This window comes from Cherax quadricarinatus, chromosome 40, assembly GCF_038502225.1.
Source record: "Cherax quadricarinatus isolate ZL_2023a chromosome 40, ASM3850222v1, whole genome shotgun sequence".
NCBI classification, from domain to species: Eukaryota; Metazoa; Arthropoda; class Malacostraca; order Decapoda; family Parastacidae; genus Cherax; species Cherax quadricarinatus.
The window spans coordinates 12,955,118-12,979,214 of NC_091331.1; the positions used below are offsets into that span (position 1 = coordinate 12,955,118).

At 40.2% G+C, this 24,097-nt stretch overlaps 1 protein-coding gene across 1 annotated transcript in view; it reads left to right on the top strand.

Moving 5' to 3' along the window:
* LOC128687392 (uncharacterized) overlaps positions 1 to 24,097 on the top strand; it is a 93,529-nt gene that overhangs the window by 12,426 nt on the left and 57,006 nt on the right. The window contains exon 3 of the mRNA XM_070092576.1: positions 11,820 to 12,053. Coding sequence (XP_069948677.1) covers positions 11,820 to 12,053 — 234 coding nt within the window. The remainder of the gene's footprint in view (positions 1 to 11,819; positions 12,054 to 24,097) is intronic.

Consider the following 24,097-nt stretch of genomic DNA (forward strand, 5'->3'; position numbering starts at 1 on the left):
CTAAACAATGCTAAAAGTCTATCAGTACTTAACTACAACATCAGGTCCTTAAGCAAACACTATGATGACCTCCTGGCACTCCTTGAATCACTAAAGACACCCTTCTCCTGCTTAAGCAGGACATAATAGATATCTACCCTCTACCAGGATACACAGCAATCCACAACTGCAGACCATACCAAGTTGGGGGTGGTATTGCAATCTATTACTCTAACCAATTATCTTGTATTAGCACCACTTGCTTTAGTGATGAATATGGAGAATACATTTTTGCTAATTTTACTGTAAAAAACCTTAAGACGCCTATAACAATCGGTGCCATTTACCGGATACCCCACATAAACATCCCAAATTTCAGTGAGAAACTAAAGGCACTAATAACAAACAGACAAATGAATAAGCACCACCTTCTCTTAGCTGGAGACTTCAACATCAACCTTGGCCTACTAGATGATCAGCCTGTAACTGATTTCATCAACAATATGAACAACACACTTCTCATACCAACAATAACTAAACCAACCAGGCTCACTGAAACGAGTGCAACCATAATAGACCACATATGGACCAATATACTAACCCCCCTTAAATCAGGGATAATCACAGATAGCACTACAGACCACTACCCTACCTTCCTCTTGACAAACATTAGTAAACCACCACTTGAATACAACAAAGTTTCATTTAGACTCCATGATGAGGCCTCAATAAGGAAGTTCACAGCTGACCTAGAGACTGTTGACTGGCCTACAGAATTCTCCAAGGCCAATGGTATTGACGACTGGACAGACATTTTTCTTAACAAATTACTTAGACTATACAACAAACATTGTCCTATAAAAACGAAACAGATCACAAACAAACGGCTTGGTTGCCCATGGCTAACCAGCACCATTCTGAAATCCATTGATAAGAAATACCAATATGAAAAGCAAGTATTAATACACAAAGATATTCTTAAACACTATTCATCAGTCCTCACCAAAGTAATAAAGAAAGCCAAACAACTATACTACTCCAGTAGATTCACTGACACAAGAGGAGATATAAAAAAGACCTGGAAAACACTCTCAGATTCTAGGGACCCCAAAACTGAAAAAAAACAAGAATATTGCCCTAACTAAACCTAATGAAACACCACTGCATCCCACTGACACAGCTAACAAGATAAACGACTTCTTCTCAACCATAGGTTCTAATCTCCCCAATAAAATCCCACGCACCAATGCCCATGCCGGGGACTACCTAGATGGGAATTTCCCAAATTCCTTCAATTTTGCTCCAACTGAGCCCATGGAAGTCACCGAGATTATAAAGTCACTTAAAAATAACTCAGGGAATCTGTCTCATGTCCCACCATTATTGTACAAGAGAGCGGCTCATGTCCTCTCGCATGCTATCTCATTACTTTTTAACAAGTCACTAGAAACTAGCACCTTCCCGAAATTACTCAAGACGGCAAGGGTTACACCAATACATAAAGGTGGTGACCCTACAGATTTAAACAACTATAGGCCAATATCAAACTTACCATTGCTATCCAAAATCTTTGAGAAACTCGTGCACAGGAGACTATATTCATTTATAACGGCACAAAACATACTCAACCCCTGCCAATTTGGATTCAGGAAAAATAAAAAGCACTAACGATGCAACCATAAAAATGCTAGATCTGCTTTACACAGCATTGGAAAATAAGGAATATCCACTAGGAATTTTTATTGACCTAAGAAAAGCTTTTGACACAGTAGACCACGGCATCCTACTCCACAAACTTGACCATTATGGTATAAGAGGCCATGCGTTTGCATATTTCAAATCTTACCTTACTAATAGGTATCAGTATGTTATCATTAAAGACACAGCATCAACAACACAGCCACTTGATACTGGAGTTCCGCAGGGAAGTGTCCTTGATCCCCTGCTCTTCCTCATATACATCAATGATCTTCCAAACGTATCTCAACACCTGAACCCCATTCTCTTTGCTGACGACACGACTTATGTCATCTCTCACCCTAATCTTGCCACCCTCAACACCATTGTTAATGAGGAGCTGATCTAAATATCGACTTGGATGACAGCCAATAAACTTACGCTTAACACTGACAAAACCTACTACATTATATTTGGTAGCAGAGCAGGAGATGCGCAAATTAACATTAAGATCGACAACACTCTAATTGCCAGGCATAATGAGGGCAAATTCCTAGGCCTATACCTCGACAACAACCTGAGCTTCAGCACCCATATCCAACACATAACCAAAAAAGTATCCAAAACGGTTGGGATCCTCTCCAAGATACGATACTACGTGCCGCAAACTGCCCTTCTCACACTATACCATTCACTTATATATCCATACCTCACCTATGCTATCTGTACTTGGGGTTCAACTGCAGCAACACACCTAAAGCCAATAATAACCCAACAAAAAGCCGCAGTAAGAATAATCACTAAATCCCATCCCTGGCAACACACCCCCCCACTCTTCATAGATCTAAACTTACTCCCTGTTCAGTACATCCACACTTACTACTGTGCAATCTACATCTACAGGACCTTAAATTCCAATATTAACCTTGACTTAAAACGCTTTCTTGATAGTTGCGACAGAACCCACAGGCACAATACCAGACACAAACATCTCTATGACATTCCCCGTGTCCGACTAAACCTTTACAAAAATTCAATGTATGTCAAAGGCCCTAAAATCTGGAACACCCTACCTGAAAATTCTAAAACTGCAGACACATTCATCACCTTCAAAACTACCATCAGAAAACATCTTATCTCCCTGATACACCCCGTCAACTAATTACACGAATACCACCTGGTGGTTAACACTTACACTCACTCACCCATTTGACCATTAACAGAAATATCAATCTCAATCTCAAAATAATGAATCTTAACTAGTCATAAGTTGGCCTGTGATACTCCAATACTGAAACTATGTATAGTGCCAAAACAAAAGCATTCACATTGCTAAACTCACAAACTAGTATTTAGTCACTTAGCCATAATACCAACTTACCTCATAATTTTGTAATATTTTAAACTTAAGATTTAATTTAAGTCTGCCCGAAATGCCTAGCCATGCTAGGTGTTCTAGTGGTACACTCTGTAATTATTATTTTACTACATGTAAACCACACAATAACCAAATTCTGTAAACTCAGCATTGTAATCCTTATAGAGAATAAACTTCGAATTTGAATTTGAATTTGAATGTATAAGTCCCTCGGGGTCAGAGGCGCGCGCACACATTTTCACACATTCTGAAATTGTTGTTTTCTGCGAGATGCACAACTTTTTTCTTACTGTCTGAAACAGCGTAGGGTTTCTTACTGTCTGAAGCAGCGTAGAGTTTCATGCGTTTCTGAAGTCTTTTAAATTTTCTTTATTCAAAGTTTAGGGCTAATTGAGACTAGAAAATGATGTGCATATCACAAATTAATATAACTTACGTGAGCACAGGCCAACAGGTTCATAAAAAATATGAACATGAAAGCGTATACACGCCCACAAGCACGCATGCACGCACACTCCCACACGAACACAACACCTGAATGCCTTCATCCCAGCTTCCACCATAAGTCGTCTTCTTACCAGCCTCTCTTCTAACCCCTCCCCACAATCCTCCTCCTCCCCACCACAATCATCAGATAATCCTCGATTATCAACGCAGCCCATCCTCCTAAGTAAAGTAGGTTTGTCACTTTGGCTGTAGATTGTAGGGCGACGAGGACACTACAGTGTTAACATTATTTTTTGGCAATGTATGCATTGCTTTGTTCCCTATTGTATGCTATAATTAGTTAAATTTTGTTAGAAGACGACACTAACCTAACCTATATAACGAGCATTGAGAAAATAACATATAGAAATAAGAAAGAAATCGACGTTTGCGTTCCAGGCTGTTTGATTCACGTCATTTGCATCCCATTCACTCTCCATCGATACTGTTCTGGAAAAAAAAAAATCCCGCCTCCGGCTCTTCTCTCCAAATCACAGTCATCAAACTTTCCTCCCTAATGCCTTCCCGACACTAAGGACTTTCTTCCTCTCCACCTCACTTACGCAACGACCACAATTAGCCTATCCTCTCCACCAAATAATTATCCACATTGCCCCAACCAACCCCGTCATCTGCCCGATGGAAGCAGCAATAAGAAATTTCATCCGCCAATATGTTTAAACGCACCATAAGAACTAACCTGCAAGACTAGAGCTGGTCTTCACCTTAAGCTAAGCAGATATACAATTCATATAACCACAGCAGGAAGCGACCTCGTGGTTCTTCATGTCGAGTGCCTAGTGAAGGTGTGGAGTGAGGGTAGACTGATATAAAATCTACTAGGCACTGGGACATGTTTTAGTCATTCGGTGCTTGCAACACTTCAAATATTACAAGAAGATCACTTGCTAAAATATTAAATAATAAAATGTACCTGGCACTGGGACATGTTTAGTCATTCGGTGTTTGAAACACTACAAATATTATAACAAAATGTGTTAAAATATTAAATAATTGATGCAGCACTTAGGAACACTTGTAAAAAAATTTACGGATGACGCGAAACGCCGCAGATGTTTCAACATAAAACACGTTGAAAACTTGGCACATGAAAGTTTTTAAGATAGAACATTTAAACTTTCTCTTGTTAAAACTACATTAGAAGAAGTTTAAGTTAGGTAAGATCTGTCAGGAAACAGGACAAGTGTTTCCTGAGGCGGGTCTTACGACGACCCGTCACTGGAGCTTTTGGTCATCTGACAGAGACCTTCCGTTAGCTTACCGGTCCACGCTTTTAAAATATTAAGGTTATAATTATAACCATATCTATTAAAAGGGGTCATAGACACTTAGCTATAAAACAACTTATATTCAAGGGTGAGCGCAGCTTTATCCTTAAACCTCTAAAACGGCTTCAAGGTGAAGGTCATCTCAGAACACAGATGAGAGAGTCAGTTTTAAGTGCCATCAGCCACAAGACGGTCATTACGACTACACTTCACCTGCTCATTACCAAAAATATTTTAATCCCGAAAATGACGTTTTAAAGTAAGTTCTGTGATTATTTACATGTGATATGTAACCTATTGGTATATATACCCTGGACGTTAGAAAGTAAATTTTCGGTCTTAGGGAAGCTTGAACTAGATGAGGAAGGGAAAACCAAACGTCATTAGTTTTAAAGAGTAGAACATAAGAACATAAGAAAGAAGGAACACTGCAACAGGCCTACTGACCCATGCGGAGCAGGTCCGTGTGTCCCCCCCCGATTAGCCCAATGGCCCACCCAGTCTGGTCACCTCCACTCAAGAAAGAGCATGGCACCAGACCCAGCAGCACAAGCTAGTCAGGTCCAACTCACATCCACCCACACCCACTCATGTATTTATCTAACATATTTTTAAAACTACATAACGTTTTAGCCTCTATAACTGTACTCGAGAGTTCCATTCATCTACAACTATTACCAAACCAGTGCTTTCCTATATCCTTCCTGAATCTGAATTTTTCCAACTTGAAACCATTGCTGCGAGACCTGTCTTGGCTGGAAATTTTCAGCACGCTACTTACATCCCCTTTATTTATTCCTATTTTCCGTTTATACACCTCGATCATATTCCCCCTAATTCTACGCCTTTCGAGAGAGTGCAGATTCAGGGCCCTCGGTCTATCCTTATAGGGAAGATTTCTGATACACGGGATCATCTTTGTCATCCTCCTCTGTACGTTTTCCAGAGTATTTATATCCATTCTGTAATACGGTGACCAGAGCTGAGCAGAATAGTCTAAATGAGGCCTAACCAAGGATGGATAGAGTTGAAGAACAACCTGAGGTCTTCAATTATTTATACTTCTAGATATGAAGCCAAGAATTCTGTTAGCTTTATTGCGGACACTAATGCACTGTTGTCTTGGTTTTAGATTACTGCTAACCAGAACTCCTAAATCCTTCTCGCAATCAGTAGTATTAAGATCTACATTATTTAGTTTATATGTGGCATGGTTATTTACCTGTCCAACATTTAGAACTTTGCATTTGTCAATATTAAACTGCATCTGCCACTTCTCCGACCATTGCATCAGTCTATTCAAATCATCCTGGAGTGCTCTAGTGTCCTCATTAGAATGAATTGGACGGCCTATTTTGGTGTCATCAGCATATTTGCTTAAGTCGATATTTATTCCCTCATCTATGTCGTTTATGTAAATTGTGAACAACGGGCCCAACACTGACCCCCGAGGAACCCCGCTGATGGTTAAGAGTAGAGAGAGAGAGAGAGAGAGAGAGAGAGAGAGAGAGAGAGAGAGAGAGAGAGAGAGAGAGAGAGAGAGAGAGAGAGACAGACAGACAGACAGACAGACAGACAGAGACAGACAGACACACAGACAGAGACACACACACACAGACACACACACACACACACACACAGACATACACACAGAGACACACACAGACACACAGACAGGATCCATACATAGCTTTAAGCAGAGGTATGATAAAACTCACGGCTCAGGGAGAGTGACCTAGTAGCGATCAGTGAAGAGGCGGGGCCAGGAGCTCGGACTCGACCCCCGCAACCTCAACTAGGTGAGTACAACTAGGTGAGTACAGACACACACACACAGACACATACACAGACACACACACACACACACACACACACACACACACACACACACACACACACACACACACACACACACACACACACCTGTAATCAGGGTACATGATGCTGCCTCATAACGTAAATTTTAATGCCTTGTGTGAACATACAACGCATAAATACATACGCGCCTCCCCAAAATCCCTACGCACATGCGTACACACCTTCATTATAAACATCACATTCTGATAACTGATTTACGGCCGACGTTAAAAACTGACGAGACAGCTATCAATAATAATAGTGAAGATAATGCTACAATACCATGACATCCTTTGGGTACGAACTTTAGTACCAGCCTCCACAACCAGTACCAAGCACCAGGATCTTCACCTTGAGATGTTTGGCCACCACTCCACGCACACACTCGGACTGGCGAGGTTTTACAAACAGCTTCAATAGACAGCACAGCTGTGTGCAGGAAAGCTCGATATGACGAGAAGTAACACATTACACGAGCATAGTTTTCTCACCTTACCCTCCACCCCATCACACCTTCAACCAAATCTCCTCTTCCGTTACATCTTTCTGCTCTTCAAAAGGAGGCCTTGATCCAAAGGTTTAGAGCTACTCTCACCTTCCTTGTATTATATACGAAGACCTCTCATTCCCTGAGCGCTCTAAGACCCTTACCGATCTAGTAATATACCGTGCGACTCTTCACCCACTACGTTAGTCGCGGCAACCAGCGAATTTGTGCCTTACTCAGTAACTCACGCTGACATATATGGCAAAAAAAAGTTCAGAAGCACTAGAACCACGCCTCTATAAGCATCGAACTTCCCTAAATAATGCCTGAGTTTGACATGCATGAGAGTATTTTACAACCCCACTCTTGGGCTACAAAAACCAAGACCCCCCCTCTCCCCACCCTCACAAGCACACAAAACCCACACCTCCTACTCCTTCCTCACAAGCCTACAGGAAACCCCTCTCCTCCCCCCCCCCTTCCATATATTCCTGGGTATGGATTTTGCTTCACGGGGGTCGCTTTTACCCCTAATGAATTTCGCTGATTAATTAAAGCTCGTCCATAAATCGGAGGGTTGTATGTGGTGTGTGTCGACCGAGGCGTGTTAGTTGGCTGTCCCAGCTCGATTTATTGCTCACTGGAACGCCGATTTTTTTTTTATGTGGGAGGACGGACACTTCTAATTGTGAGAAGTAGCGTGTGACTGCCTGCCTGCCTGCCTGTCTGATTGTCTGGTTTATTGACTGCCCATCTGTCGGCCTGTCATTGTAGGCCTGTCATTATCTGTCATTATCTACCTGTCTGCCTCTGTCTACGGATAGCAACCATGTTGCTTGTTATATCGTTGCCTCGCATTCTGTCTCAGTGTGCTCGTGTCATCCGGCAGTAACTGCTGTCAAGGAATCAATGTACCAATGTTCGTCATTCGGCTTCCATTTCATACCGATAATTCTACTGATTTTCGTTTGCTGTCGTTAAATTTCCGTCTCCATCTACTGAACATAAATTTGCCTCTTATCCGCTGCTCTTATGCTCACTTAGTATCCATGTCTCTCACCAGCGCTCTCTTCAAGGATGGTGGACCTTGATAACGGTGAAGGGCTCATAATGAATAAAGCTGCAACTCTCCCCCGTAAGAGCAAACGTAAGCTACCGTTGTATGACCCCTGCGGATTTAACACTTTCTCCTAGATTTCAACAATATTCAAGTTAGTTCATCAAATGCTAAAAGGCATGTCACTAGTCACATTATTATTTTTATTATTATTATTATTATTATTATTATTATTATTATTGGGAAACACTGAACACTACGTGCATATAGCTCCAAGGAAGTGGAGCATCGTTACAGTTGCTAGAATCAAGAGCACTTCGCTGGCATCAAAGCACCTCCCGCCCCCATCCCTTAAAAGATCTCAGACAAGTAAACAACTTGCTAAGAATTAGAATCAGTAATAATAGATACACTGAGAAACGTATATGTAAGTGTATATAGAGTTCATACTGTAATCTGGTTAAGGGTTCTTTCTTTGTCCAGGAGAATGAAGCATCCCTCCCTTTCCTTGGATCAAACCTGATTTCCCTCTGTGTTTGAAACATTGTGTATGCGTTACGATTCACTGCTTTTGTATACCTATAAGACAATCTTTGATTGATTGAAACATTAGTGATGCGCAGGTAATATGCAGCTTTAATGTCCCTCGAGTAGTAGATCAGCTTAAAACCTAACTAAAAAACATCCAGTGAACCACCCAATAAACCAAACAACCAGCATAATTAAAGTCCCAATGATGAACATTATTTTCTGACAAGAGTCTGAGGACAGTGTCGCAAGGGGTCATTTTGGCCTGGAAAATATACTGCCTTCATTTTTTTTAGTAAGGTATTTGAGACAGTGAGCCATGGTAACGTGTGCAGCATTAGCCATCTGACGTCAGTATAAGATTCTCGATAAAATTCCTCACGTCAGATTAATAAAGCAACCGTGCTCGATATTAAAAGATTCATTCTTTCCTGGAACATGGCATTATTGATAGGCAACAGTTTACATATAGAAGGAGAAATTAGAATGTCCTTTTTCAAGTGGCGTTCCACAGGGTACACTGTGGTGCTCTTCTTGTTCGCTGTCCACATGATATAAGATCGCCGACGACATTAAAATAGGTGAGCAAAAATTGTGAGAATAACACCTGGAAGCCTATCATAATTTGGATCAGCTAAAGCTGTGTTGATAAATGTCACAGATGCAATTCAGTGCAGACATATTTTAGGTTCGAATCCCATTAAAAGAAAATAACCGGAAATCTTACGAACTTCATAGTACAGAACTAAAGAAACCGGACGTTAGAAAAAAAAATAAGACTTAGGAATTCTCGTAAGCAGAAATTTTATATCAAAACAGAATACATATAGGTTTGCAAAATATGCTACTAGATATCGGCACAACTCTGGTCTCCAACGTACAAAACGAATAAAAACAACTCGCAATACACAGTAAAAGAATGACTTATCTATCAACAAGGGTATAGAGACGGGGTATCAAGGTGGGCACTAGTGACGGATGGGATACCCGAAGAATCGATACTTGGACTTCTGCTTTTCCTGTTGGACATCAGTGACTTACTGAAGGAACCTAAATTTTTTGGCTTTGTGTTTGCCGATTATGTAAAACTAGTGAGAACAACAACAATCTGAGAGGAGAGAATTTCCAGACGATTTGAACAGGTTGCAGGTATTCAAGCCAGTGACAAATGGAATTCAGTCGTGACATGTGAAAAAAAAGAGAGAAGGGAGAGGGAGAGAAAGTCTCCGAAATGTAATACATTTAATACATCTTTAAGAGAGGCGCTCCAGGTGTCCAGGAAAAGCATCGTGTGGAACACATCACCGTTAACATATACCAACCATACAACATCAGTATATGCGAAATCAACTAACCTAATAACAGCTTTAAAGAGGAAAGGCCATTTTTGAGTATGCAGCGCCGGCGTGGAACCCCTACCTGACCAAGCACGTAACTAAGAGAACTAAAAACCTGTGTCAAGACTGGTAGCGAAACTGAGTGGTTTTACTGTAAGAAAAAAGAACTAAAACCTTAAAATGAAGAATTCGAGAAGAGGGAAGGACCAGAAGGAGTATAATCAAGTCGAACAAAATCGTGTGGGGAGATAGAGTGGACAGACAGGCTATTTAAGACGTGAGTAACACCCAGGGAACATATATGCTAGCTAAAGACACAGATGAGCAATGGGGACTTTAGGAAATACTTTTTTTAAGGCTTAAAATTGTCAGCAGAGCTCACAAAATGATATGAAGGAGACAAACATTGCATCCTTTCGAGAGTATGATTAGGCTCTGAATGCCAGGAACCAGTAAAATTAATCGTGAATAGCTCAGATGCAAGACCAAGAGCTACGAATCGACCCCATGCAAACACTACCAGGCACACACACACACACACACACACACACACACACACACACACACACACACACACACACACACACACACACACACAGGCACATACACAGGCACACACACAGGCACACACACACATACACGCACACACACAGGCACACACACACACAGGCACACACACACACACACACACACACACACACACGAGCCCACAACCTGCCCAGCACACGCACTGAGACACAGGTGGCCACGACTATTCAACAAATCACTACCTTAGTTAGATCCTGTGTGTCAAGCGCAGTGGACAGACTGGCTAAAAAAAAAAAAGAAAAAAAAAAACGCTTAAGCCCTACTCACTCTTTGGTCTTAATCTTTGACTTTTTAAATATTCTTTTATTACAGAAGGTTCAAAGTCTCATCAGAGAAACATTCTGATGTGAAAAAAATATTTGCATGCAGATTTATCAATGGGCAGAGCAGTCTTCGTTTTCTGTTTAGTGAGAGAAAATGGGTAGAATGATGTTGGAGAGGCGGAGGGAGAGAGGGAGGCAGAGGAATACCGGTGTCGGAAAGGAGCAAGAAAGGAGAGAGAAAGGACTAAGATATACATAGCCAACGATCTGTAATACTTCCAAAGCATCAAAACTAAACAAAATTGCACTACCTCTTAGGCAATCTTCAAGGAAGATTAAAGGAATTCAGCAACTCGCGAAATTTGAATAATGATCTCAATAACCCTCAAATCTCCAGCTGCTTCAACTGCCCATAACGGTGACTGTTACCACAATGTTACGAGTCTCGATCACTCCAGTGAACTGTTGCATCCACTCATGACGATTTTTCAGCACGGGGGCTATAAATGTTTGTCCAAATGCCTTCCACGGTGGACGTAATGTTTCTGTCGGCCACTGATGCCACAACCGACCACTACCCCTCCTTCCTCCTCGACGTCACACTGATACCACAACCCGCTGGTGTACGGATGCAGATACCTGATGGACAATTTAGGGGGGTCAACGCCCCCGAAGTCATTGGTCCAGTCCTAGACCAGACCACTCAGAGGATCGCACAAACAATATAATTAAATTACATCAGTCAATCGCCAAACGTACAAAGGCAATCGCAAATAGTCGATTAAACGCACCCACCCACACCCACATGAACCCGCACCCACCCACACCCACATGAACACGCACCCACCCACAAACACTCACCTACACAATATCTGTTTCATAATATAACCCAGTTCTCTTTCCTTCATTCCATGACAGCTACGACGCGACGAACGGAGATTTTTCCTCAGGGGTGCGATGGGCCGACGAGACGGTACTGGGGCGTCGGGCTTACTTCATGGCCATGTCCGACCCGCCCACACTGGCCCTGGAGCCCACCCACGCCCGCGACCAGGGTGTCTACACCTGCAGAGTAGACTATCGCATATCGTCCTCCACCACCGCCCATGTCAACCTCACCGTTGTCAGTAAGTAGCCAATGTTTAATTTAGGTGATTCAGCAGCTAGTGAGTTTGGGTGATTCAGCAGCTAGAGAATGAGAAAGAATCAACCATGATCCATGGAATGGTAAGGTAACTCCAGTTTCTTTATATATAATGTAACCCTACAGAATCATGCACGACCCGATAGAATCAGGCACGACCTGAGAAAATCATGTACGACCTGAGAGAATCATGGACGACCTGAGAAAATCATGTACGACCTGAGAGAATCATGTACGACCTGAGAGAATCATGTACGACCTGAGAGAATCATGCACGACCTGAAAGAATCGTACACGACCTGAATCGTACAAGACCTAAGAGAATTATATGTAACAATAGTCACTGACAATCATATACAATAATATACAATAATATACAATGGCGAGCTACGACTCGCCATTTAAATTCCCGAGAAGTTTAAAGGTAAATAGCGTCTTTAAATTCGCCCAAGTTTGGGAGTAAATCGCGTCAAACTACTGAACTGCCCCACACATCCGGCGAACCTACCAATCACAGTCCTCCTATTGACTCCCAGGTAACAGTGCCACCTAGTTACAAATATTATCACTAACCTATATTATAAATAGCTGAGCGTTTCTTTCCTTGCTTCAAAGACTATCGACCGCAAGTAGGTCATTCTCTGAATTTTGCCTGTACAATATCAAGAATATTTTAAGCTTAGTGAATCAAGGGAGGAACAGACGGAGAGTCGAACCATAGTCTTGGAATGTAGCAGACCCTGTCTATTCTGCTTATTTACCGACTCGTTCGTCACTTGTTTTTATTCTCAGTGTGTGTGTGTGTGTGTGTGTGTGTGTAATATTTATATATATATATATATATGTCGTGCCGAATATGTAAAACTGGTCAATTAGCAAGAACTCATTTAAAATTAAGTCCTTTCTAAAATTTTCTTTTATACGTTTAAAGATATATTTTTTTCATTAATGTTGATGTAAAAATTTATAATTTTGCACCAAAAGGAACTTAGAAAACTTACCTAACCTTATTATAACAAGCGTAATTTATTTTAGCCTAACCCAACTAAATATATTTTAGATTTGTTTATATTAATTTAATACTAAACAAACACAGTGAAATATTTTTTTTTTCGTTAGGTTCAGAATGATTTTGGCGAAATTATTGCATACACAAATTTTCACTTGTCCTATATGGCAAGATGAGCGTTGCTATTTAGGCCAAGATCGCAAGTTCTGCCTATTCGGCACGACATATATATATATATATATATATATATATATATATATATATATATATATATATATACACCACACACACGTAGATACATACAACTCTTGGTGTATATACCCTGAAGTATACGTATTAATTACAGCAAGTTCGATGATGAATATTAATGTGTCAGTTGCATATGAGCAAACCTAACAGATATTTAAAAAATAAAACTCCTTTTGAATGACAGTCTTCTCAATCATAGCAGTCACTAGATGCGTTACGGACAGGTGGGTGGATGGAGGGACAGACGAGGAGAGGGAGAGAGAACTCCATCCTTCCCTTCCCCTCCCTCCCAAGAGCTTCAGACTACCACCTTCAAGAGGCTCAAAGTTTAACACCTGTAACTAAATACCCGCCAAAGGCTCAGGAGCTGCAGATCAACACCCTCGAGAGGCTTATAAGCTGGATCTTAACTTAGTCACAGACAAAATAAAAGGTCAGTAAGACGAAACAGGGTTTGTCACGTCCGAAGAGTTTTAGGAACATTGAGTAACTTCATTAAAATTCCATATCTCTTGCGTATGGGATAAGTTATCTTCTGAGATGGAAATTCTCAGGTGACAGTAACTTCACCTCTGCTGGAAGGAAACTGCTAGAGCTCTCGTAGCTGGTGAACCATTGCTGGAATATCTGACAATATCCTCATTGCCTTACTGAAGTTTCCCAACCCAGGCTGTCAAATTTCAAAATCTAGTAAGGGCCCCAGACGGGAATATGACAAGGAAACATAGCTAGTTTTTGTTCTCAAGGTATAATAATCATATAGAACAGGGTAACAGAACAGTGATTGTATTGTATTACCAATTTTTGTATAAAAATATAAAAGTGTATAATATATATATATATATATATATATATATATATATATATATATATATATATATATATATATATATGTCGTGCCGAATAGGCAGAACTTGCGATCTTGGCTTAAATAGCAACGCTCATCTTGCCATATAGCACAAGCGAAAATTTGTGTATGCAATAATTTTGCCAAAATCATTCTGAACCTAACGAAAAAAAAATATTTCACTGTGTTTGTTTAGTATTAAATTAATTAATGTAAACAAATTTAAAATATGTTTAGTTGGGTTAGGCTAAAATAAATTGTTCTTGTTGTAATAAGGTTAGGTAAGTTTTCTAAATTCTTTTGGAGCAAAATTAAAAATTTTAACATTAATGAAAAAAATATATCTTTAAACGTATAAAAGAAATTTTTAGAAAGGACTTAATTTTAAATGAGTTCTTGCTAATTGACCAGTTTTACATATTCGGCACGACATATATATATATATATATATATATATATATATATATATATATATATATATATATATATATATATATATATATATATATATATATATATATATATATATATATATATATATATATATATATATATATATATATTGTTTCATAATATGGAACAGAAGATTTAAGAGATAAGTTGAGAGTAAGACACATGTGCAACATCTGGGTATCTTTATTGTAGACGTTTCGCCATCCAGTGGCTTTATCAATACAAATTCTAGGACATAACTTGAAGACAGTAGAACTATGTACAGAAGATGAGGTAATCAGTCCCTCAACCTGTACATAGTTCTACTGTCTTCAAGTTATGTCCTAGAATTTGTATTGATAAAGCCACTGGATAGCGAAACGTCTACAATAAAGATACCCAGATGTTGCACATGTGTCTTACTCTCATCTTGTCGGTATTATATACCATTCGTACACAAGAGATAAGTTGTTGATATAAAGGTGGCATATAAGGTACATGTTGAACATTAAAATGGTATAAAATACCGACAGATTGTTAGGAAAGACACATATGCAACAGTTTGGTATCTTTATTTCGAAACGTTTCGCCTACACAGTAGGCTTCTTCAGTCGAGTACAGAAAAGTTGATAGAAGCAGAAGATACTTGAAGACGATGTAATCAGTCCATCACCCTTAAAGTTTTGAGGTGGTCAGTCCCTCAGTCTGGAGAAGAGCATTGTTCCGTTGTCTGAAACAATATGTTTCAGACAACGGAACAATGCTCTTCTCCAGACTGAGGGACTGACCACCTCAAAACTTTAAGGGTGATGGACTGATTACATCGTCTTCAAGTATCTTCTGCTTCTATCAACTTTTCTGTACTCGACTGAAGAAGCCTACTGTGTAGGCGAAACGTTTCGAAATAAAGATACCTAACTGTTGCATATGTGTCTTTCCTAACAAGGTACATGTTGTTACGTGTGTATCACCGATTATAAGGCGAAAATCTCATCCAGCTCCTCAGAGCTGGGGCATGTGCCCAAAATACAGCAGGCATTACCCCTTTGAACAGCCGCACTGAGCCGCTGGAACAGAAAACTAGCTGCCCTTGGATCCCTAGTTACCCTGATGAGTCTTTTCCCCAGCTCCTTAAGGAATTTAGATGCACTCTTTCCCCATGAGCCAAGGGTCTCTGAGCCTGTGGGAACAAACATATAATGATGGGCAAGTTCTCCATATTTTCTAGGCTTTTGGGACTCCTTGAAGCTGGCAGCTGCCCCTCCTTCCTCCCTGGTGTATTGGAGATAGGTATCAGCTAAGGTAGATGCACATGTATAGTCCCACACCACCTGCTTTCCATCTGTCCAGGCTTGAAGGGTGATACCATCTGGACGCTTCTGGCTGCCATCAGATCTGCATAGTTGGGGTGGCTCCCTTACTGCTGGGCATCCAGCTGTTGTGAGGCTCCTCTTGATAATGTTATTAACCTCCTCATGTCTTGCAATCTTTCCCTCGGATTTACGGCACACAAGACCATGGTACCCGAATCGGTCTGCTGCTTCACTGCCACAAAAACACCTGTGTTCGGCGAGAATAGGGGCGGCAAGTCGAAGGGCAACACCGATGCGGATGGTCTGTGGGTCGAGGCGTGTGCCAAGGCTGGAGTTGGGAACAGCCAACAGAAAGTCCCCAGCATGAGGGGCTCTCACTGCCAGGAGGCGGGGTCTATCCTTCCCTGACACACTCTGAAGCATTGGACCATCCCAGGGCGATTGTTTGCAGTTGTTGGGGGAAGCAGGTCTGGTTTCAGAACCCGTTAGATTATCCCAGATCATTGCTCCGTCAATGAATTTTTGGTCCTGGACTCCAATCTTGTCCCTAAGATGTTCAGGGAGAATCGCTGCTACAAGTCCTCTGCATGCAACAGATGAGGACAGAAAAGCAGGTAAAGCAATCTGTGATGACTTGCGGACACCAATGCCTCCTAGTCTGACTGGAAGTGTAGCTTGGTTCCACTGCCCGTCTTCTAGAGTAAGGTTAAGTACTTTCGTAAAAATCTGCCTCAGAATACTGTCATATTCGTGCAGTATAGGGTTATCATATGAAGGTGCACATATATTTACTGTATAAAGATTTTTAAATACAACTTTGATATTAAAAGTCTTAAGAAGAGAAGGTATATCAACCAAGTTTTCATAGTAAGGAAGAGCCAGCATATTTTTAGTTGAATAAGGTTGGTTGTCCCTTTTTGGATTGTAAAAAGTATTTCTAGCAATTGTAAAAGATTTATCAATTACGTTTCTTGGGTATTTCATATCATTTTCTTTTTCATAAATTTTGGATATTTCTTCATTTATGAACTCTGAACTACAAATAGGCAAAGCTCTCAAAAACATCAAGATAGAGTTAAACTGTTTTCTCATCCATGTTTTTGAGAGCTTTGCGTATTTGTAGTCCAGAGTTCATAGATGAAGAAATATCCAAAATTTATGAAATAGCTAATGATCTGAAATACCCAAGAAACGTATTTGAAAAATCTTTTAAAATTGCTAGAAATACTTTTTACAATCCAAAAAAGGGACAATCAACCTTATTCAACTAAAAATATGCTGGCTCTCCCTTACCATGAAAATTGGTTGATATGCACTGGACATGCCACTCCTAACGCGATCATATTCGAGGTTGTGGATAGACAGCTACAGTAACTAATTTCATTCTCCTCCCGCTTGGGATACCAGTCTCACGAGCAGTACAATTATTAATGCACTACGGAAACAAGTGGTTTTAAAGCAGATTTTTATCGAAAAAAGTTCACTCATAGAGTATATTACAGTAATGATACACGCATAAATTAGACAAATGTGCATCATTTACAAGTTTTTGTTCCGAGAAAGCTCCTGCTGAGAGAAATTCTTCTAATAAAATCCTCCAAACTTTATATGTGTAATATTTATATTTATCCAGTGTTTATTAATTTTATGGTATAGGTGGCGACGTCTACATTAGATAAGCACAACACATTTTATCCTTTTTCTGACCCAAATAATTTCCGAGCATACTACAGAAGCTCTCGGCAGCCAATACAATATTTATCGTTTGTATGTCGCCAGGGAGACAGAGTTGCTTAGATAAACAAGACAAGTCACGTACCAATAAAATATTTATAGTTGGATTGCGGAAAAAAATTACCCACGTTCATGATGCTTGAATATTTCCATGTTACTATTATCCTTCGCCTCCTCAGCCACGAAGGCTTGTTCATCCAAGGAATCTAAGCGTTCTTTCCTTCCCTCGGCTCAAACTTGACCTAAGATGGATTAAACTTGACCTAAGATGGATTAAAATTAATAACAGAGCACTCTGATCTATTTGCCAATCTGATTGCTCTCAAGATTCAAGAAATTACATATACATTATAATAGATGCAACACCTTACTACTAAGAATTTTGTTATTGTTCTTAATTACTCTTGATATTTTATCGTAAGCCAATTATAGCGTGTAATAGGTGTGAGGCGTTTTGAATATTAGGTAAAATGAGGCGGGCACCAACACAGCCTACTGGAAGGCTAACACCAACACTTGGGTGTGTAGACTTGTACAGACTTGCATGCATACAGTGTACTCGCTAGACGAACTGACGTGCACAGTATACACTCCACGCTTCCCTCCACCTTGGGCCATTAAGAAGTCAAAACAGAGAGATAAAGGAAAGAAGAGAATAAGAGAGGAAAAAATAGGGAGAAGCAAAGAAAAATTGGGGAAAAATGAAGAAAAGAGAAAAGAGAGCAGTATGAACGTGAATAAGCCATAATAACCCAGATCAGGTGGCTTAACTCAAATTTCTTCTCTCTCTCTCTCTCTCTCTCTCTCTCTGCGGTCTTAATAATGATCCAGGATCAACTGAAACCACTCGTAGAAGATTTATCTCTAATTTGTGGGCTGTGAGTTCCTTAAAGCTTTTTAGTATTCCTTGGCGAATTTTGTTTACAAGTGGTCTGGGACCGGGTCGCGAGGGCCACGGACCTCTTGGAAATGACATGTCCACTGACCAGTTTTTATTGGGATACTCATGGGGAAACGGTAAATCCGTAGGGGAATGGATGGTAATTAAGTATGTACCGAGGAAAAGAAGAATAGCTCCACATCCTTGGAACAAGAGATATATATGAGTGTGACGGGATGAGTTTCTATATATAGATGTTGACATGTGTATTCGTGTGCATTTAAGGAGCATGTGCATTTGTACTTGCGCGTATGTGTGTGTGTGTGTGTGTGTGTGTGTGTGTGTGTGTGTGTGTGTGTGTGTGTGTGTGTGTGTGTGTGTGTGTGTGTGTGTGTTTGTGTGTGTGTGTGCCTGTGTGTGTGCGTGGGTGCGTACTTGAGCGAGCAAAGAACTGTGCTGGTTTGCACGCCCGTGCACACACACTTACGTGCGAGTGCTCTCGTGCGTACTCGCGTTGCGTGAGTACATGTCAACACTAAGAGCCTCTCATATTAATGTTGCAACGTGCATAGTTATCTTCATTTGCTCTGCTAATACTGCTACTGTTAATACTGTTGCTGCTGCTACTATTGTTACTGCTGCTACTGTTACTGTTGCTGCTATTTCTGCTGCTACTGTTACTGTTGCTACTGTTACTGCTGCTACTGTTACTGCTGCTACTGTTACTGCTAATACTGTTACTGCTAATACTATTACTGCTAATACTGTTACTGCTAATACTGTTACTGCTAATACTGTTACTACTGTTACTGCTGCTACTACTACTGCTAATGCTGTTGCTGCTGCTACCATTGTTACTGTTACTACTGTTCCTGCTACTGCTACTACTGTTTCTGCTATTGCTACTACTGTTACTGCTACTACTTCTACTGCTAATGCTGTTGCTGCTGCTACCATTGTTACTGTTACTACTGTTACTGCTACTTCTACTACTGTTACTGCTACTACAACTACTACTGGCAATACTGCTGCTTTGTTCCATTTCCCTCTGGAAGGAACCTCCTGTTGTATTCGGGGTTTCTGTTTTTGTTTGTTGCTGTTGTCTATGATGAGAGTCGTGTTTCTGGGCTTGTACAAGCCACCTTTTTTATGGGGGAAGAGACTATTATTGCTCTTGACGTAATTGAAGATGCTGACGATGCAATTCTGATGCTTTTGGTATTGCAATTAGCGCTGTTGTTATTGTTGGAGGTGATGGTGGGAGTGACTTTTTTCATAAATGGTCTAACTGGTGGCCTGAGGTTTTTCTTTTTTTATGATTGAGATGATTCAACTTTTTTCCTTCTTTTCTGGTCCCTTTTGCTTTTGTTGCTTTTGTATTTGTTTTTGCTTTTTTTTTTTAGTTCATGGTGTTTTTGGTTTTATATTTTTCTGGTGAAGCTACGGATTTTTATGTTAATTTAGCTTTTGTTGCCGAAACTAGGGATTGAACTACAGACGTTGGTAAAACATATGTGCAACATTTAGGTATCTATTTCGAAACGTTTCGCTTACACGGTGGACTTCTTTAGTCGAATTCAGAGGAGGCAGCAGAAGCAGTGGAGATGTAGAGGCGATGTAATCAGTCCATTACGCTAGTATACAAGTGGAGACTTGTATACTAGCATTACTCTATTAATGTTTGGTTGAGATGTTACTGTTGGAGTTATTAATGTTGGTGGAGATGTTACTGTTGGAGTTATTAATGTTGGTGGAGATGTTACTGTTGGAGTTATTAATGTTGGTGGAGATGTTACTGTTAAGTTATTAATGTTGGTGGAGATGTTACTGTTGGAGTTATTAATGTTGCTGAAGATGTTACTGTTGGAGTTATCTTATTAATGTTGGTGAAGACAGAAGAACTTATAAAGTATTGTTTTCATCAATAGGAAGAACTTATAAATAAAGGTTTATTTTTGGAGTAGCGGTTGTTGGAGACAACAACAGTAATGGAACAGTAGGTAGGTGATCAGTCCCTCAGCCTTATAGTAGTAGTAGTAGTAGTAGTAGTAGTAGTAGTAAGAGTAGTAGTTTGTTAGCCTTAATACGTATTTAGCTTCACAATTTCGATCAATATAGAGAACTAATATTGAGATCATTCTTAAGACGAAGTTACTAGAATTCGTGAGAGTGGATAAGGATAGACTGAAATGCGAGGCAACGTGCGCAGGATTAAATATGGAAGCTTGAAGACACAGTTGGGTCACAAGGATGTTAGGAGATAGTGATTTCATCTTAGGATGGTCAGAAATTACAACTGAATTGGGAATGACTGTAGGTAAACTCCAGTCACATTTTAAGATAAGATAAGATAAGATTCCGTTCGGATTTTTAACCCCGGAGGGTTAGCCGCCCAGGATAACCCAAGAAAGTCAGTGCGTCATCGAGGACTGTCTAACTTATTTCCATTAGGGTCCTTAATCTTGTCCCCCAGGATGCGACCCACACCAGTCGACTAACACCCAGGTACCTATTTGCTGTTAGGTGAACAGGACAAGTGTAAGGAAACGTGTCGAAATGTTTCCACCCGCCGGGAATCGAACCCGGGCCCTCCGTGTGTGAAGCGGGAGCTTTAGCCACCAGGCCACCGGTATGATAGTGTTCAACACGCAAGGAGCAAACACTGTTGGTGGTAGCAGTTCTAGAAGTGTGTCCAGGAATCGACACTCAACACATCCAAAAACAACTTGACAACTGAAAGCACACGCAAGCACGCACGCACGCACACTAATACAAGGGTTGTTCTACTTCTGTAGCCACAAGTAGATACAGAAATACCAATACACTGAAAATTCCTTAATATTACGTACTCTAAATAAAAGGGAGAGAGAGAGAGAGAGAGAGAGAGAGAGAGAGAGAGAGAGAGAGAGAGAAGACGAGAGAGAGAGAGAGAGGAGACGAGAGAGAGAGAGGAGACGAGAGAGAGAGAGAGAGAGGAGACGAGACAGAGAGAGAGAGAGGAGACGAGACAGAGAGAGGAGACGAGACAGAGAGAGGAGACTAGACAGAGAGAGGAGACGAGACAGAGAGAGGAGACGAGACAGAGAGAGGAGACGAGACAGAGAGAGAGAGGAGAGGAGAAAGAGAGACGGAGGGGAAGAGGCATAACTTCAAAGACCCTGAACCAGGCTAGTTAATGAAAGGCAACAAGACGACATGGAAAGCCACTTCAGGTTTTTTCACGGAATAAAAAGAAAGTATTTTGACAGGAAACATATGATATACAGCAGCAGATGGTGAAAGATCCTCAAACATTTTTCCTGGAGAAGCATAGAAATGTTTCTTAAGTGAGCTTAGTCGATGGTTTATAAGAAAGTATTAAATTGATTCATCAGTCATCGTTATCACATCCGTGAATGTAATTTATCATTGAGACACTTATGCAACATATGGGAATCTTTATTGAGGAAACGTTTCGCCACACAGTGCCTTCATCAGTCCAATACAAAGCAGAAAGGTGTAAGGAGAGGAGGAGTTTGAGGTAATCAGTCCCTCAGCCTGGAGTCGATGTATTGGACTGCTTTGTATTGGACTGATGAAGTCACTGTGTGGCGAACCGTTTCCTCAATAACGATTCCCATATGTTGCATAAGTGTCTCAATCTTCAACTTGTCGGTTTTTAAACCATTTATCACATAATTTATCATCACAGTCAATGCAAGTTATCACAGTTATAATTCTTGCCCTTCTTACTATCTGCAGCTGGAAACTATCCTCCTCCCTGATAGTTCCATTCATACACAGTTTTCTTACCTGGAGCCATGGCAGGTACTTACCCTCATTTCCAGCACCGAATAAAGCATGTGGAACTCCTGGGTGTCTTTATTTATAATGAACTTTTCGCTAACCATTGGCTTTATCAATTCAATACAGATATATGTACTGGAAACAGTGGGAGAAGTGAAGTAGTGGTTCTGGTGTGTTCAGTCCTTTGGCCTTGATAGAAAGTGTTCACTACCTTAGACATATCAAGGAACTCAGCACCAATCAAGACTGAGGGACTGAACACCTCAAAAATTACCTCTCCACTGCTTACACTGTCTTTAAAGTCACTCTTCGGTGAAAATTTCTTCATAAATATAGGCAGATGTGCATGTGTCTTATTAAAGTTATCGGTATTGTATTCCATTTATGTAATGATTACTACCATCACTCCTATAACTCCCTCCCCATGCTGCAACCCACTACGGTCCGATAGCTTGTCTTATACATGGCTGATTATTTAGACCATTCCAGCCCTCCCCCATTCCAGCATTTCATATTCTTACTTTAGTAGGTGATGGTCGCCCCTAAAGAGCGCATCCTTAAGGGTAATATCGCTTTGATAAAACAAAAAGTCTCATTGCTCCTTGGAAATGGGGTGTAATTTTAGCTTGATGGTCTATACACTGATGTTTGGATCCTTGGAGACCAGTAGATGCAGGCTCTCAGCGTCTCTCTGTCTCTCCTTTCTTGGTCTCTTATATCATCTCTCTTCCCCTTCCACGAACAGAGGGGGAGTGCACCTGCAGTCTACTTCCCAGGGTCATCGCCTCCTCCCCCTGCGGTCTGATCAGCAGCACCCTGAACAACGTAGCAACCACAGATCTTCGTTGAGGTCTTGCAGAGTGGTGCGGACTACTGGTTATCACGTCTTATACGCGATGATTATTTTTTCCTTGGGAAGCTCTGAACCGGTGGAGGTCATATAATGTTTGGGGAATAGGGGGGTTAAACAGGTTTGATCGGAGGGCTAGGAACTTCCCTTGAACTGTAACTATTGAGAAAGGCATGAAATCAACACAAGAACAGCACAGACGTGAACACTATTAAATACATATGTACATACGGTATTTAATACATAAAATTATATATGTATAATGTCGTGTCGAACAGATAAAACTTGCTATTTTGGCTTAAATAGCAACGTTCTTCTTGCCGAATAGGGCAAGCGAAAATTTGTGTGTGCAATAATTTCGCAAAAATCATTCTGAACCTAACGAAAACTATATATATCATTGTGTTTCTTTATTACTAAATTATTGTAAACTTATCTAAAATATAGTTAGTTGGATTAGGCTAAATTAAATTGCACTTGTTATAATAAGGTTAGGTAAGTTTTCTAAGGTTCTTTTGGTACAATATTATTAATTTTTACATTAACATAAATAAAAAAATATATCTTTAAACGTACAACGTTTAAAGATATATTTTTTCATTTATGTAAAAATTAATAATTTTGTACCAAGAGGACCTTAAAAAACGTACCTAACTTTATTATAACAAGCGCAATTTAATATAGCCTAATCCAACTAACTATATTTTAGATAAGTTTACAATAATTTATTAATAAAGAAACACAATGAAATATATATTTTTTTCGTTAGGTTCAGAATGATTTTTGCGAAATTATTGCACACACAAATTTTCGCTTGCCCTATTCGGCAAGAAGAGCGTTGCTATCTATGCTAAAATAGCAAGTTTTACCTATTAGGCACGATTATATATATAACATATAAAATATATATATATATAATATATATAT